The sequence below is a fragment of the Arvicanthis niloticus genome, unplaced genomic scaffold (genome assembly GCF_011762505.2).
Source record: "Arvicanthis niloticus isolate mArvNil1 unplaced genomic scaffold, mArvNil1.pat.X pat_scaffold_405_arrow_ctg1, whole genome shotgun sequence".
NCBI classification, from domain to species: domain Eukaryota; kingdom Metazoa; phylum Chordata; class Mammalia; order Rodentia; family Muridae; genus Arvicanthis; species Arvicanthis niloticus.
In genome coordinates this window covers 64,112-79,584 of record NW_023046049.1, presented here as the reverse complement: position 1 = coordinate 79,584, position 15,473 = coordinate 64,112, and the positions used below count along the sequence as shown (strand labels likewise).

The window sequence follows — 15,473 nt, the reverse complement described above, 5'->3', positions numbered from 1 at the left end:
AAAAATAGGACTGTAGGTCTGGGCAAGAGGTGTTGAAATTGTGATACATTCTAGCAATGTGTCAGGCAATTTGCAAACTCAGAGTGTGCTTGCATAAACCTAAGTGGTGTGGATTAGTCTGCTTCTTAATATGATTAAGAGACACAGCAAACGTGGCCAGTATGAAACTGTTGCCTATGGAAAAGAGCCTATTGTTTTCTAATAAATGTTTTTATAAATTCAAAAAATACAGTCTGAAATAATGATTTAAAAAAAGCCTGGTGCAGTGGATGTGGGCCGATAACATCATTATTCATCATCACTACCAACTAAACAGAATTACACATGCTATACTTCCGTACAACCGAAAGTGAAGAATATTTGTTAACACCAGCAATATTGCTAACACGTGAGGAAGGTCTTATGTTAAGAGATCAGTACAGCTGCCATGCCACAAGGTTTTAGAAATGTCCACTTCAGTCTGGGAATGATGGTGCATTCCTTTAATGCTCACAGCAGAGGCAGGCAGATCTCTGTGAGTTTGATGCCAGCTCACAAACGTGTGGGGTGAGCAAGTCTGAAATCTCTAGACTGACTAGCATTATCCAGAAACCTGGCTAAAGGTGATATTGCAGTTGTATGACCTCAAAGTAGGCTCAAGCAGAACTTCTATCTGTTGCTGGAACCAAAAGCAACCTGAAGATAAAAAGATTTATATGGAGAAGTCCAATACATTTTAGTTAATAAAGAAAAAAATCAAAGATTGTAGTCTTAGGTATATTTGGTTTTGATAAACTCCCAAGAGAAATTTTGATATGTCTTGATTTACTTTTAAGCATATTTTTGTAAACTATAAGCACTCAAAAAACCCCAAATCTTTTATCATCTCTCTTTATTCTCATAAAGTAATCCAGAATGTTCAGTTCTTTGTCTTCACATCTTTGTCAAAATTATAGTATGTATAAGTTCTAGTAATAATCATAAATGTTTTTAGTACTTTCAGATATATTTAGGAACTCCAGACATCTTATGTTGTTGATGTCAACTTCTGTTTTTGGCAGTTGACTGTTGGGATGGCCCAGATGGAGAGCCAGTGGTCCACCATGGTTATACTCTCACTTCAAAAATTCTCTTCAGAGATGTTGTGGAGACCATCAACAAGCATGCATTCGTGAAGAATGAGTAAGTACATTAACACCTGGGAGCCAAGCTCCACCCCTTCCTTACACCCTCCAGCTTCATTCCTACTGCCCTGGGTATCTTTTGGTTCTAAGCAACAACTGAGAACAAGTACTGTGGCTTTTAAGTTTATGGATTCTTGTAATCCATTCATTTCTTAATCCCATTTTCTCTCATCCTGTCTCCTTGGAAATATCTTTGCAAAGAATGACTTTTAAATTTCTAAACCCATAAAGCTTGGAAACAAGCTATTATAGATAATAGTTTGTAATCTTTTGAGACCTTATTTTTATGTGTATGAGTGTTTTGTCTGTTGTTATGTTCATGCAGTACCTGTGGAAGTCAAAAAAGGGCTCTAGATCTCCTGGGCCTGGAATTATAGACAATTCTTAGCTTCTGTGTAGGTTCTGGGAATTGAACCCTAGTCCTTTTGGAAAGCACCCAGGGCTCTTATCTGCTGAACCACCTCTTCTGCCTCATAACAGTTTTATGACACTGCATCAAATATAATAAAATGCTGAACGTTAGAGACTTCAGGATACATAAGACATCCAACACATGCATGGGATTTATCCTTCTTTTTGACCTCACTGCCTTCTCTTAGTTCTCATTTCCCCTTTGGCTCATACTCTGTATTGATGCTATGGTTTCTTTCTGAAACACAAATGCTGCTGTAAAGCGACTAGCACCCAGGATGTCTTCGTGTCCTCCATGTGTGGTTCCCTTCTTCCAGTATCATCCTCTTCCTTCATTTCGTCACAGAGATCTAGCATCAGCTGGTAAAGACCGTCTTTCACTTCCACCTTCTCCAACAAGCCTGGAGCTTTTATACCCCCCAACCTAGTGTGTGCTAGTATCTACCTTAAATACCACTCCTGCCATGCCAGTCACCTTCTCTATTTTCATACAACAAAATTATTTAAGCACTGCCCAGCTGGGAAGCATATCTTGACCACAGCTGATAAATCCCCCCCTTTCTTGATACCTAGCTGTTTGAACATATATCTGTCATAGCATATAACACCATGACAAAAACGTTGGTAACTTGCTTTCTTATATAGATATGAGATGATAAACTTATTGGAAATGTGGAAATGTATTTCATTAATCATTGATTTCTGTCTGTTTAGCAAGTTCCATAAATATACTAAGCATACAAGAAAGGATTTTTAAATTAAAGAGGCAAATTAAAATTGTGATTGCATAAAATATTTTAGAAGCTAGTAGCCTTTAAAATTTCCAATATTTGGTCTTATTAATTAAGCATGAGGTTGGATGCCCTTCAAATAAGCTGTTCCTGCTGTGTAACAAATTTAGTTTCTGGCATCTTTTATGAGGAAGTATTTAGTGCTAAATTTAGCCTTCCAAACCGTGATTTTTATGACTCGTACATTTCAGTTTTCCCATTATATAAAACAGTGCTACCCCATACCTCAGAGGATCGCCTGGTGCCAGCAATATGCAATATTGACTTTATGTTTAAGTACCCTTAGGAAAAAATGCAGTATAGGGGCTGGAGAGATTGCTCTGCAGTTAAGAGCACTTGGTGCTCCTGCAGAAGACCTGGGTTTGGTTCCCAGAACCTACATTGTTTGGCTCACAACCACTTTTAATTCTAGGTTTAATGGCATCTGGCACTCTCTTCTTGCCTCAGTGGGCAACAGGAGTGCACCTGCATTCAGGCGAAACACTCATACACATCAAATAGTGGTAAATACATCTTTAAAATAGGAAACACTTCAAATGAGAACATTATATACTTGTTTAGGACATTAACAAATTCTGGCCCTTTTAATTTTTTTCTATTTTTAATGTCTCCTTTTTAGCAAGGCCTTTTAACTCTGGCACTGTGTACGTTTGCGGGCAAGATCATATGAGGCAGGGAGCCATCTTGTGTATTGTAGGGCATTTAGTAGCTTCTCCAGCTTCCAATCGCCAGATGCCAGCAGCATCCCTAAACCGTGCCCATAAAAAGAGGCCTTCAGACATTGACCAGTGCTCCTTGGTGGGATGAGTCTCACAATTCCTTCCTGTTGAGACATCCTTCCGCTTGGCAGCACTAAACACTCATGAGCTCTTTATACGGGATTTGAGAATTTGAAATTATTTTTGTTGAAACCTACATGATTGCAGGGAGTCTCAGGGATGCTCGCTTGTGGATTTCTCTTCACAACACACTTGGATGAACCCATGTGAGAACCCAACCACCCAGCAAACTGCAGTCAGAAAGGCAAGCCACCACCCGCTGAAGGCACCTGTCTGTGACCTCAGCATCCAGTGTTGCAATTCATACAGAATTTAATTTGAAGAGGTCATGGGCCATCTTTTGGAGCTTGTGCTTCCTCAAAAAAATCTCCCCCCCCTTTGCACCAATGTATTAGGTAATTCAAATATTGGTTTGTATACTTTGAAGGAAGATATCACATATATATTCTAATAATATGTGAAAGCACACTAAGTTTTTGGTTTTGTTTTGGTTCGGTGTTTGTTTGTTTGCTAACCTCTCGGCATTTGGTTGGCTCTGGGAATGACCTCGCATTTCCTGTACTGAAACTTGTGTGCTGCTGTAGAACGGACAGTTGGTTTTTAGACATTTATGTGTGCAGGAAGGTGGGGGTCTAGTCACATGCTACACTGCACATGTGTGTGTTAGAGGACAACCAGCAGGAATCCCTTCTCTGCTTCCATATGTGGGTGCCAGGGATCAGGTCCAGGTTATCAGGCCTGGCAGCAGCTGCCTTTACTGGCTGAGGCTGTGAGGCTGACCCATCTCACTGGGCCAGCTTTTTTTTTTTTTTTTTTTTTTAACTGAAAGCTGGTGTTCTGTTTTATAAAAATAATTTGGGGAAGCCTGACACGTCTGACACTTGAAGACACTAAACTAAAACAAAGCTGCATCACGCTATTTTTCCCTTAGGTCTCAAGCTGGAGATGGTGTATTTTTAGAGTAGACAACTGCCTTTAATGATACGATAGGCATCAGTCTCTTGATGCATTTACACTTGTGAATAAATATGAAAAAAATGACATCACAGGTTTTTCGTTTTTTTTTTTTGGGTTTTTTTTTTTTTTTTTTTTTTTTTTTTTTTTTTTTTTTTTTTTTTTTTTTTTTTGGTTTTTCGAGCCAGGGTTTCTCTGTGTAGCCCTGGCTGTCACAACCTTAGGACTCACTCTGTAGACCAGCCTGGCCACGAACTCAGAAATCTGCCTGCCTCTGCCTCCCAAGTGCTGGGATTAAAGGCGTGCGCCACCACTGCCCGGCATCACAAATTTTTTTAGGATTCACATTTCATAAACATGCACACACACACACACACACACACACACACACACACACGCACGCACGCACGCGCGTGTTTGCCTGTATTACATTCCTCACTTCTTGCCTGATACTAAACTAAGCCATCCTGCAACATTGTGCCTGGCAAAGTATATTTGCTTTGAAAAACTTTCTCTTGAATGCATGCTTACTCTTTCTCCTTTAGCATCATTTTAATCATTATTAGTATTGTCAATTCATTTGCCAGGAATTTAAGAATGCAGTGAGTACAGTTTCTCTTTCCAGGTTTACAAGATCCCCGTGAGCTGGCGCCACTGACCTCCCTTGGCATTGTTGTTGTTTCCTCAGGTTCCCAGTTATACTGTCCATTGAGAACCACTGCAGTATTCAGCAGCAGAGGAAGATTGCTCAGTACCTGAAAGGAATATTCCAGGACAAACTGGACCTGTCATCTGTAGACACAGGAGAGTGCAGGCAGCTTCCAAGCCCTCAGAGTCTGAAAGGCAAAATCCTAGTGAAGGTAACTACTTTTTGGGGTTACGGCCCAAACATTTAAAACAGTAATGATCAACTAATCTTCCTCCTTGTTGACAAAAAAAAAAAAAAAAAAAAGAAAAAAAGAAAAAAAGAAAAAAAAAGAAAGTTCAAAAGAAAAATCATTTGAATCCATACATATGAAGGGTATCTGCCCATGCGTCTTATGTTAATGTATACACACATCTTCAGAGGCAAGTTATTGCTGACTGCGTGCTATGGATTTGGTTTTCTGGCTGTCCGTGCTGTGCAAGCTATTTTAAGTCTGGGAGAGTTCACACAGAGGGTTGTGCATGGGAAAGCGAGTGCAAGAGAGATGAAAGCTCCCAGCCTCCATGTATGAGGCATTCTGTTCAGATTCTTTTCTTCTATTTCAAGCTCCAATAACTGTCTGTCAAAAGGGGAAAAAATCTTCATGGTTGATCGGTCTTGGTTATGTGTGTGAGAAGCACTCTCCTCAAACAGAAACATGAGGGGCACAGACATAATGCCCCTCAGGACTCGTGTACTCCAGAGGAGACAGGATGCGCTGAATGGCATTTCATTACAGATCTTCTAAGGGAGAAAACCTACTGCAGTGAATATCATTAATGCAAGTGGTGGTCAGGAAGACAGCTCCTTGAGATCTTTGGCTTTGTGATTTTACTTACCTCCAGCAAGCATTTTCTTTGGACTAAACTCTTAGTTAGATAAGGAACAGAGCAGTAGACAAGGCTTCTTAAAAAAATATGCATGATGGAGGAGAGGTAAAGTCAAGGAAAGAGCCCACCACAGTATAAAACTAATGAAATCCTCAGAGTTGTTCCAAATCTGCTTTTTCTAACAATTAAATTATAAGTAGAGATCCAGAGTCCACCAGAGAGGTGCTGGCAGGCTCTTGTGTAAGTGCATGGTGAATAAAAGATCTCAATAATATGACAGGTAATATTAAAGTCAACTTGCTCAAGTCTGGCCAGAGGTAACTGCTGTACTAAAAACTGGTTTCTACATATAAAATTAAAGTGTTATCTTTGTAATATTGTGAATACTCAATATTCCTTATCCAACAGTCAGAAAAATAAATGTAGACTCAGACAGTTTGATTATAATCTTTCCTTTTGGCTGGACACAGTAGCACACGCAGAGGTAGGCAGAATTCTACTTTTCTTTCTTTCTTTTTTTTATGGGAGAAAGTTTATTTGGGCTCATAGCTTGATGTTCATTCTTTCTTTAAAAATTTTTATTGGATATTTTATTTATTACAATACAGATGTCATCCCTTATCCCATCCCCTCTCCTCCTTTATGCTTTTATACCATTTTAATTACATGCATGTATTAAGGTCAGTTCTAGGTTGAGGGTCTAGCAATACAGCAGATGCAAATAGTCAAGGAACAAGCAAGACAATAAACACAAATAGTCAAAGAAAAAGCAAGGCATTAAACCTAATTACAGGAATACTCCTGTGATAACTGTTTCTAAGGGCTTATCAAGATTACCAAGATATTTGAGCCTACTTCCCTGTTCTAGCACAAGATCATTTCTATGTCTGAAGCCTACTTCCTTGTTTTAGCTTAAAATTTAGAATCCTGTCTGAAATTACTTCTTTGTTCTAGCCTAATATTTAGATTCCTGCCTGAAGCCTACTTCCTTGTTCTTGGCCAATGTCATATTCCTGCTAAGCAATCCATTTCCTAATCCTTAGCCCATGTCAGGTTCTTGCCAAGCAGCCCCAAAGGCTCTCCACCTCTCCCCCTTTTTTTATTTTATTAACAAGACTGAGCCTATCTTAGGTTGTTCTGACAAGAATGCCTTCCTTACCTTTCATGGAATATGCATTATCAAAGCCAATGCATTTCTGTCTTAGGTTGGTAAGGCTCTGTGCAGAATCTTACCTGTGGTAGGCAGATTTCTGTCAGTTTGAGGTCGGTCTGGTCTGCACAGTGTCTTCCAGGCCATGTCTCAATTTTCTTCTTCTTTTGGATAGTGGAAATTATGGTGAATATTCAGTGGGCAGTTATTCAGCACTTTCTCTAACACGAGACCATGGTCATGTAGTACAGATGTACAGGGCTTATGGCCACCAGGATGACTGCTACAGATGAAAGGTCTGAGGCAGTCTTTGGAAGGATTGGCAGCAGTGTGGGCTATGGGTATTCCAGATGCATCAGAAATGTGTTCACTATTGGAAAGGTTTCTTAAAAGTTAAGGAAAAAAGCTGGGCATGGAGAAACATGTCTGTAATCCCAGCACTCAGGAGGCAGAGGCAGTAAGACTATGACTTTGAAGGTAGCCTGTGGTATCTTCTGTCTGGAAAAAAAATAGATAGATAGATAGATAGATAGATAGATAGATAGATAGATAGATAAAAATGAAAAATAAGATTGCCTGGTGTATTCCATCACTTTCCTATTTAAAACAAAAGCAACACTGCTCTAGCAGAAAAATAGTCTTCATTCCAAAGGCAGCATGGAAAGCTTACATACCACTCAGGAGGCCAACGCGTTGACCCACCAGAAATACAGAAAGAGTTATATCTACAAGAGATGTGTGTCTGTGTGTGTGTGTGTGTGTGTGTGTGTGTGTGTGTGTGTGTGGTGTTTGTGAATGTGCAAGTATGTGTGTGTGTCTTCCTGAAAAATAAGCACAAAGTTGCTTTTGAGCAAATATAACATAGTTAGCAGCTTTTCTTCAATTGCTTTTGCTAAAAGTAGCAGTTGTTCTGTGCCCCGAGGTTCCTATTCCTTTTTAATGATTTATTTATTTTTATTCCATGCACACTGGTGTTTTACCTACATGTATGTCTGTGTGAGAGTGCTGGATCCCTTGGAGCTGGAACTATAGACAGTTGTGAGCTACCATATGGGTGCTGGGAATTGAACACAGGTCCTCTGGAAGAGCAGCCAGTGTTATTGACCACTGAGCCAGCTCTCCAGCCCCCCTGAGGTTCCTCACTTTGCAAGTGGGGTCACAGGAGTGTTATCATTGTCCTGGGCCATAGATAGTTTGAAGCTGAGAGATATCCAGTAATGTTTCCATATTCCACGACTAATTAACCCAAGGTTAGAGTGTAACTGAAGTGGTATGCAGACAAGAAAAGGACTCCCAGGAGGCACCTGGGTCCTCCTTCATTTATATGTACTCAGACTAAATTTGTTTACATCACACAAGATTTTTACCTTATTTTATTCTTTTTCATATTTTCATTTGCTTTTATATTTATAACTGTACTTTTTCATAACAGTATATTCTACTATTATCATCATTATTATTTTTGTGTCTTGACCACAGTTTGCCCTCTTTCTCTCCCCCTAGTCCCTCCCCTCTGCCTCCTGTTATCTTATCTGATCCTCTTATATTTCTCTTCAGAAAAGAGCAGGCCTCCCATGGACATCAACCAAACATAGCATAGCAAGTTGCAGTAAGACTAAGCACCTCTCTGCATATTAAGGCTGGAGAAGACAGTTCAGTAGGAGGAAAGGGGTCCCAAAAGATGACAAAGAGTCAGATAGAGAGCCCCTAATCTCACTGTTAGAAGTCTCACATGAAGACTAAGCTACACAACTGTAATAAATATGCAGAGGTCCTAGGTCAGTCCCGCACAGGCTCACTGGTTGTTGGTTCAGTCTCTCTGACACCTGGCACCCCCTGCCCACAACTCCTCCTAGATCTTCCCCATCTCTAACCCATGCAGCTGCATACCCATTCTAACCTCTCTTAAAAATAAAAGGCAAGGTGCTAGTGGCACACTTTTTAATCTCTGTACTCGGGAAGCAGAGGCAGGCAGATCTCTGTGTGTTCAAGGCCAGCCTGGTTTACATAGTGAGTTCCGTGCCAGGTCTAGTAGAGAGACCCTGTCTCAATACACACACACACACACACACACACACACACACACACACACACCATAAAACGGAAACAAAATAGACAAGAAAAAGACTAATAAGACAAAAAATAAAACTAATAGATCAATATTAGACAAAAAGTCTACAAAATCTATTGAGTTCACTTTGTGTTGACCAACTATTTTTAGATATGGGACCCACCTTGAAGTGTGGTTAGTATACACCTAGTGAGACTCCACTGGGGGTGGGGGACAATTATTTTCCTTTGCAGATAGCTTCCTTCTCCTCCTCCTCCTCCTCTTCCTCCTCCTCCTCCTCTTCATCTACCTCCTCCTCCTCTTTGTCCTCTTCCTCATCATCATCCTCTTTTTCTTCCTCCTCCTCTTCCTCTCTTCCTCCTCCTCTTCCTCCTCCTCTTCCTCCTCCTCTTCTCCTTCTTCTCCTTCTTCTCCTTCTTCTCCTTCTTCTCCTTCTTCTCCTTCTTCTCCTTCTTCTCCTTCTTCTCCTTCTTCTCCTTCTTCTCCTTCTTCTCCTTCTTCTTCAATTTATTTAGTTTATATATATGAGTACACTGTAGCTGTCTTCAGACTCCAGAAGTGGGCATCAGATCCCATTATGGATGGTTGGGAGCCACCATGTGGTTGCTGGGAATTGAACTCAGGACCTCTGGAAGAGCCATCAGTGCTCTTAGCCACTGAGCCATCTCTCCAGCCCCTGCAGATAGCTTCTTAGTGGTGGGAACCAGTGTCTAGTTCTCCCTTTTAGCATTTGGACCGTGTTCAGCCATCATCAGAGAAACTTCTTACAGTAGATGGAATCTAACACAGAAACCCATATTTGCATAGAGTGCCCTGAGATTTTGGAGCATTCAGTTTTAGATGGAATGTGTTCATCAAACCTCTCCCCATGGGGCTCAGGGATCTATGGGAAGAGGAGATAAAAAGACTGTAAAAACCAGAGGTGATGGACGACTCCCAAACAAAAAGGAAAAGGGAGCATGGGATAGGGGTTTTCTAGGGAGGGGAATGGGGAAAGAGAATGGCATCTGAAATGTAAATAAAATATCCAATAAGAAAGAAAGAAAGAAAGAAAGAAAGAAAGAAAGAAAGAAAGAAAGAAAGAGAAAAAGAAAGAAAGAAAGAAAAAAGAAAAGACTGTAAGAACGAACCAGAGGTGATGGATGACTCCAAGGAGACAAGGTCTTCCAGACAACAGGGCTGATGCACACATGACCTCACAGAGACTGGCAGCACATACAGGGCCTGTGCAGGCTCAATCCAGAAATGGTCCTGGCAGAGCATGGTGGTGCATGCTTGTACTTGGGAAGCTGAGGCAGGAAGGTTGCATGTTCAAAACCTGCCTGAGCTACAGAGAGCAAGGTTGTGTCTCAAAAAGAAAGGCAGAGCAGCAATGTTGTTCTGCAATGCTTTTCTTCCTGCCTAAATAAAGAACCTGTTCAAGCTAGGAGTATGGCAGAGCTGGCCAAAAATCCAGGTGTCAACATGCAGCCTCTTGACTACATTTGAAAAAGAATGATGAGTTCTGCTAGGGGTGTTATATGATGTTTACCGTTTGTTTTTATCCATTCATTCCATGCCGCTGCGAAGCAAAGAATTGAAGCCTGTGGCTCTTTACTCTTCATGCCCGGCTGCCATGGCACCCTTCCATCCCATGGAGCTGGAACCGTGTGCATCACTGGAGAAGACATATTCTTAACTCGGGGATGCTTTTTTGTTTATTAGTTTCGTTCTACTGAACATTATTTTAATTGATTGGTTTTGAGGCTATTTTACAAGAGAAAACTGCTTTCAGTGTATTTAAATGTCTGTGCACAGGTCTACTTTGGTATCTGTTATTGTGCCCAACAAAATGTTGACTCTGAGTAACGTTGTTGGTGGTGAATGCTTGAGAGATGCTGGTATCGTTGTGTCTGTGGTTGCTGAGTGTGTCTGGCCACCGCTTATGTGACTGCTCTCCATAACCTCATAGCAGCTCTTCAGATGTTCTCTAAAGGAAAGAAAATGAACTCATTTTCTGGGAGCGCTCTGCATAGACACTACCTAAAATCGTATTTATATGTATTTGAGCATTTTAATTCTGGGCAAGCCTGTCATTAACAGTACACAAGTTGAAGCTGAGAGTGCTGTTCTTGTGGAACGCTTGCCTATCATGTGTGAAGCTCTGATTCAGTTCCCATCACCACCTAAACTGGGCTTGGTGATGTACACAAGTAACTCCTACACTAAGGAGTGGAGGAGCAGGATCAGAAATTGAAGGTCTTCCTTCCCTACAAAGTGAGTTCAAGGCCAGCCTGGGGTATAGAAGACCTGTCTAAAACATCAACGCAGACATATGATCTGACCACTTCAGTCTTAGAAATGCCATTCTTTAAGTCGAGGAACATATTCAAGTCTCAAAATCCTAAATGCTTTATCTGAATGCAGATTTTACTTTCATTACATAGATTGTCTAATCATTTTGAAATTATCAGGGTTCTAATGCCCATAGTCAGGGGCTTTGATTGTATAGGAGGATTCAGGGCAGTATTAAGAGAGGCCTCTTACAGTCCAACAAAGCACTCCTGTATAGGATCAATCACCAAGTTCATTCCATATTTAAAAATTTTCCATCTCTGTTTTGAATTTAAAATGCTAGATATTTGATTTTTCAACTTTTCTTAGAAGTAGGTGGTGCACCTACAAATTACCAGTCAGGTGAACCTTCCTCTGGGTGTGAAGAAGAAACCAGAGGTCCAAACTGAGCCCATCTGCTGAGGGATGGTAGAAGAAGCCGATGGTAGCCTTTCTGCCAGCAGTTGCTGAGACCACTGTATGGATGATGAAGTGATCTTTGCACCTTAATTTTGCAAAAGGCATTTTCACTGGATTAGGTCTGACCTTCCGATCCGATTTGTGTGTTATGCATCTGTGGCTCCACAGCAAATTGAACCCAAATTTAGCAACCTGGAGTAGCAGGCATCATCCCATGATCCCTGCTGTGTCTGCTGCTCAGAGCCTTCTAAAAGGCTGCAGTGAAGGTGTCAGGTGGAAACAGTTACTCCAGGGAGGGCTGGGAGGAGAGAGCTGTGTTTCTAGGGTCAGTTAATGGCAGTGATTGGCATGTTCTTGCAGGATGTTTGACTAGAGACTAGAGACTTCTATTGCTATGTGGTTCTTTCCACTATACAGTTCACTCGTGTGTGTGTGTGTGTGTGTGTGTGTGTGTGTGAGAGAGAGAGAGAGAGAGAGAGAGAGAGAGAGAGAGAGAGAGAGAGAGAAACAGACAGACAGACAGACAGACAGAGACAGACAGACAGAGACAGACAGAAAGAGACAGAGACAGAGAGAAACAAAGAGATGGGGGAGATGTGGGGGTTGCAAGGATGAATGGATGTGGAAAGGTAAGAAGGAAGGTAGGTTCAGGAATGACAGACAGCCTATCATTTTGCTCTGTTATGTTTAGAAGTGGTCACTAGGTCTAACCCACGCCCAAGAAGAGAGTATCACAGAAGTACAGAGATAAAAGACAGGAGATCCTGGTGACTTTTGGAGGCTGCCCACTGCAACTGCCTCAGCCACTTGCCTCAGAGCCTGGTTCTGCCCATCCCTGCCCTACAGCATATTCTGGAAGCAACTTAATAGCCTATTAATATTCCTTTCTTCTCTCAAGTCAGAAGCCTACTTTAGAATTCTTATCAGTCCCTGGGCCTAGCCTTCTCTTGGCTTTTTTTTTTTTTTTAAACTTTTTTCTGAATAAAAATTGGGAAGTATAGAAGAAGAGAAAAACCTACAGAGGTACTTATTCTTAAAAAAGCAAAACAACAGCAAAATACTCGTTCGTGTGTTTTTGCATGTGCATGCATGCTCATGTTTGTATGTGGGGCTTCAGGGAGAGAGGCACAGGTTGTCTGAGAACAACTACAAGTATCAGTGCCTGCCTTCTACCTCTTTTGAGGCAGGCCTATGAGCTTCCTGAGATTCCCATGTCTTGTCTCCTTTCTTGCCATAGAAGCCGTGAGATTACAAGCACAGGCTACTACCACCCTACTTTATTATATGGCTTCTGGGGCTCCAAAGTCACATCCTCATGCTTGTGGAGCAAGTGGTCTCCCAAGCCCTAGATACTTGTTCTTAACAATTGACTGTATTTACTTCCAGATTACTTCCTGGTGATTTTATAGATCTCTAAGATCATATTAGGTATGGACAGTCCACTTTCTGTGTCTGTACTAAACCTGCACAGCCTTCTTTCCCTTGGGTTACATAGCATTTATGTTATATTATGTGTGATAAGTAACCTAGAAGGTGATTTGAAGTGAACAAGAGGATTATCGTGGTGTGTAGATACCAAATTGTGTTGTAGGAAGGACTTGAACATCTTTGGGATTTGCTGTCTGAGAAGAGTTCCAGAGCCAGTTTCCCATAGATACTTGGGGATGAACGTTAACGTTGTAACCCAGATCTCTGCCCAACTCGTTATGAGAGTTTTCCCTGTCCAAGGTCTGTGATTTCTGAAATGTACTGGTGACTCCAGAATGGCCTAGTTCTGGGACTGTTGTTTAAGCTGCACCGTTGATCTATGAAAGACGGGCTCATGCGAAGGGGCACCAGCCGACAACCACTAAGGACAGCTTTCCCCTGCCCTCTGAGGAAAGCAGGCTGCTCTCAGGGCTATTGTGTCTTTTGGCCACTAAAATGAAATGTCTTAGCCTGGGTAACTTAAAAACAACAGAAGATCAGCCTGTTCTTCAAGCTGAGAAGCCCAACCTCCAAGTTCTGAAATTTTTCTTTTCTTCTTTCTTTTCTTTTCTTTTTTCTTTTCCTTCCTCCTTCCCTCTCTCTGTCCCACCCTATGTTTTCCTCTGCAGCCAAGGCTTACCTGGAACTCACTATATAGTCAGCCCTGTCTGCAGCTCAACTCAGTTGTCTTCTGTCAGTCTCTCACATATTAGGATTGTAGCTGTGAGCTAGGCTGCCATGTTCAGTGTCTGGTGAGGGAGGGTCTGCCCCTCATAGGTATGTTTTCATGGTGGAATAGGCAAGCAGCTTAGGGGACCCCTCCCCTCATTTTATCCCTTCCCAGAGGCCCGGCTTCTTTATGCTGTTAGCCATGATGCCCGCTCTATTAGGTTCCAGCGTATGGGGGGACACGGCACTGACTTTGAAAGTCGCTCAGTCAGATGGGTAATGCTTATTGTCAGGAGTCAGACTTTATTTTTGAAAATGGACATTGGTCTGATTTTTAAAAATAGCGTGTTATTAATCAATTTATTTAATTTAAGGTAATGACAGCCTTAGGATAAAAGGTCTTTCTATCTTTATTTTGTCTTTCCTCCAGACTATCTGCATTCTAGAGCATCTGAAGTAATACTGGGCCATCACATAAATACCTCATTTTGTATTCAGTTTTCTCTAAAAAAAATATAGTCCACAGAACACAAACTACCTAACTCCTTAACTACTTAAGTGTACAATTCAGTAGTGTTTAAAAATTAGACAAAATGTTGTATAATCCTTAAGCCAAAAATTCTATATCCATTTAGCGACAGCTGTTTGTTGCATGCTGCCCATCCCGTCACCATTCTGCATTCTGTGTCTGTTTTTGCTGTTTGGAGGCCTTGTGTGAGTAGACTCATGCAAGGTTTGTCTTTGGCTACTGTCATCCGGCATAATGCCTTCGAGGTTCATCCATCTTGTAATGTATATCAGGATTTGTTCTTTTTAAAGGCTGAGTAATATTCCATATGAGAAAAGCATGTTTTGTGAGTCCATTCGTCTGCCAGTGGACATTTGGATTGCTTCTACTTTGAGGCTGTCGTGAATTTATTCTCATTTTCAAATGGGACATTTTGATCTATTTCAGGGCAAGAAGTTGCCGTATCACCTCGGGGATGATGCAGAGGAAGGGGAAGTGTCAGATGAGGACAGTGCAGATGAGATTGAAGATGAGTGCAAGCTCAAGCTGCATTACGTGAGTTACTGGCTCCCCACCATCTCTGTCCCTTATGTACTGCAGAAAGAATGGGGCACTATGCTGGTGCTATGTTAAATTCTCCACACATATGGCATCTGCAGTGCAAAAGGATGCTATTTTAAAACTACTCTGTGCTGGCACCCAGCGGTTGGTGTGGTATGTGAGTAGTGGAGTCTATGCCTTAGAACTGGGAGGCATTTTAGCAGTACAGTACATCCTTCTGTCTGAGTCAGCGTTTCTATCATGTGACCATAGCAACTTTTACAAAAGGAAAGATTTAACTGGGAGTGGCTTATAGTTCAGAGGCTTATAGTCCATTATCATCATGGCAAGAAGCAAGGTGACATGCTGGCAGACATAGTGCTGGAGAGGTAGCTGAGAGTGTACACCTGGGTCTACAGGAAGCAGGAAGAGAGGGACACTGGACCTGGATTGAGTATTTTAAACCTCAAAGCCTGTCCTGCAGTGACATTGTCCCTCCAATATGGCCACACCTTCTAAGCAGGCTGGAAGTCAAACTGTGATTGTATTGTCAGTCTTCTTGATAAACACGAGAAGGTGGGACCTTGCCACCCCTGCCAAATAAATACTGGCTTTCCATTGTGGTACTTTAGGCTGGCTCCAGGCCCCAGCTACACCTGGGTCTGCTTTTTAAAATGTCAAACTCCTCACCAGGAAATTATTCCTTGGCCTATATGATTCCC

The 15,473-nt window shown here is 41.6% G+C and overlaps 1 protein-coding gene across 1 annotated transcript in view; it reads left to right on the top strand.

Annotated features, from left to right (window-relative positions):
* Nucleotides 1-1,024: 1,024 nt before the first annotated feature.
* The window catches only part of LOC117702056 (1-phosphatidylinositol 4,5-bisphosphate phosphodiesterase eta-1-like), a gene marked incomplete at its 5' end in the record, with an annotated part of 51,388 nt that continues 36,939 nt past the window's right edge, over nt 1,025-15,473 (top strand). Inside the window, 3 exons of the mRNA XM_076706364.2 lie at nt 1,025-1,161; nt 4,787-4,958; nt 14,659-14,766. Of these exons, the coding sequence (XP_076562479.2) occupies nt 1,025-1,161; nt 4,787-4,958; nt 14,659-14,766 (417 nt within the window). The remainder of the gene's footprint in view (nt 1,162-4,786; nt 4,959-14,658; nt 14,767-15,473) is intronic.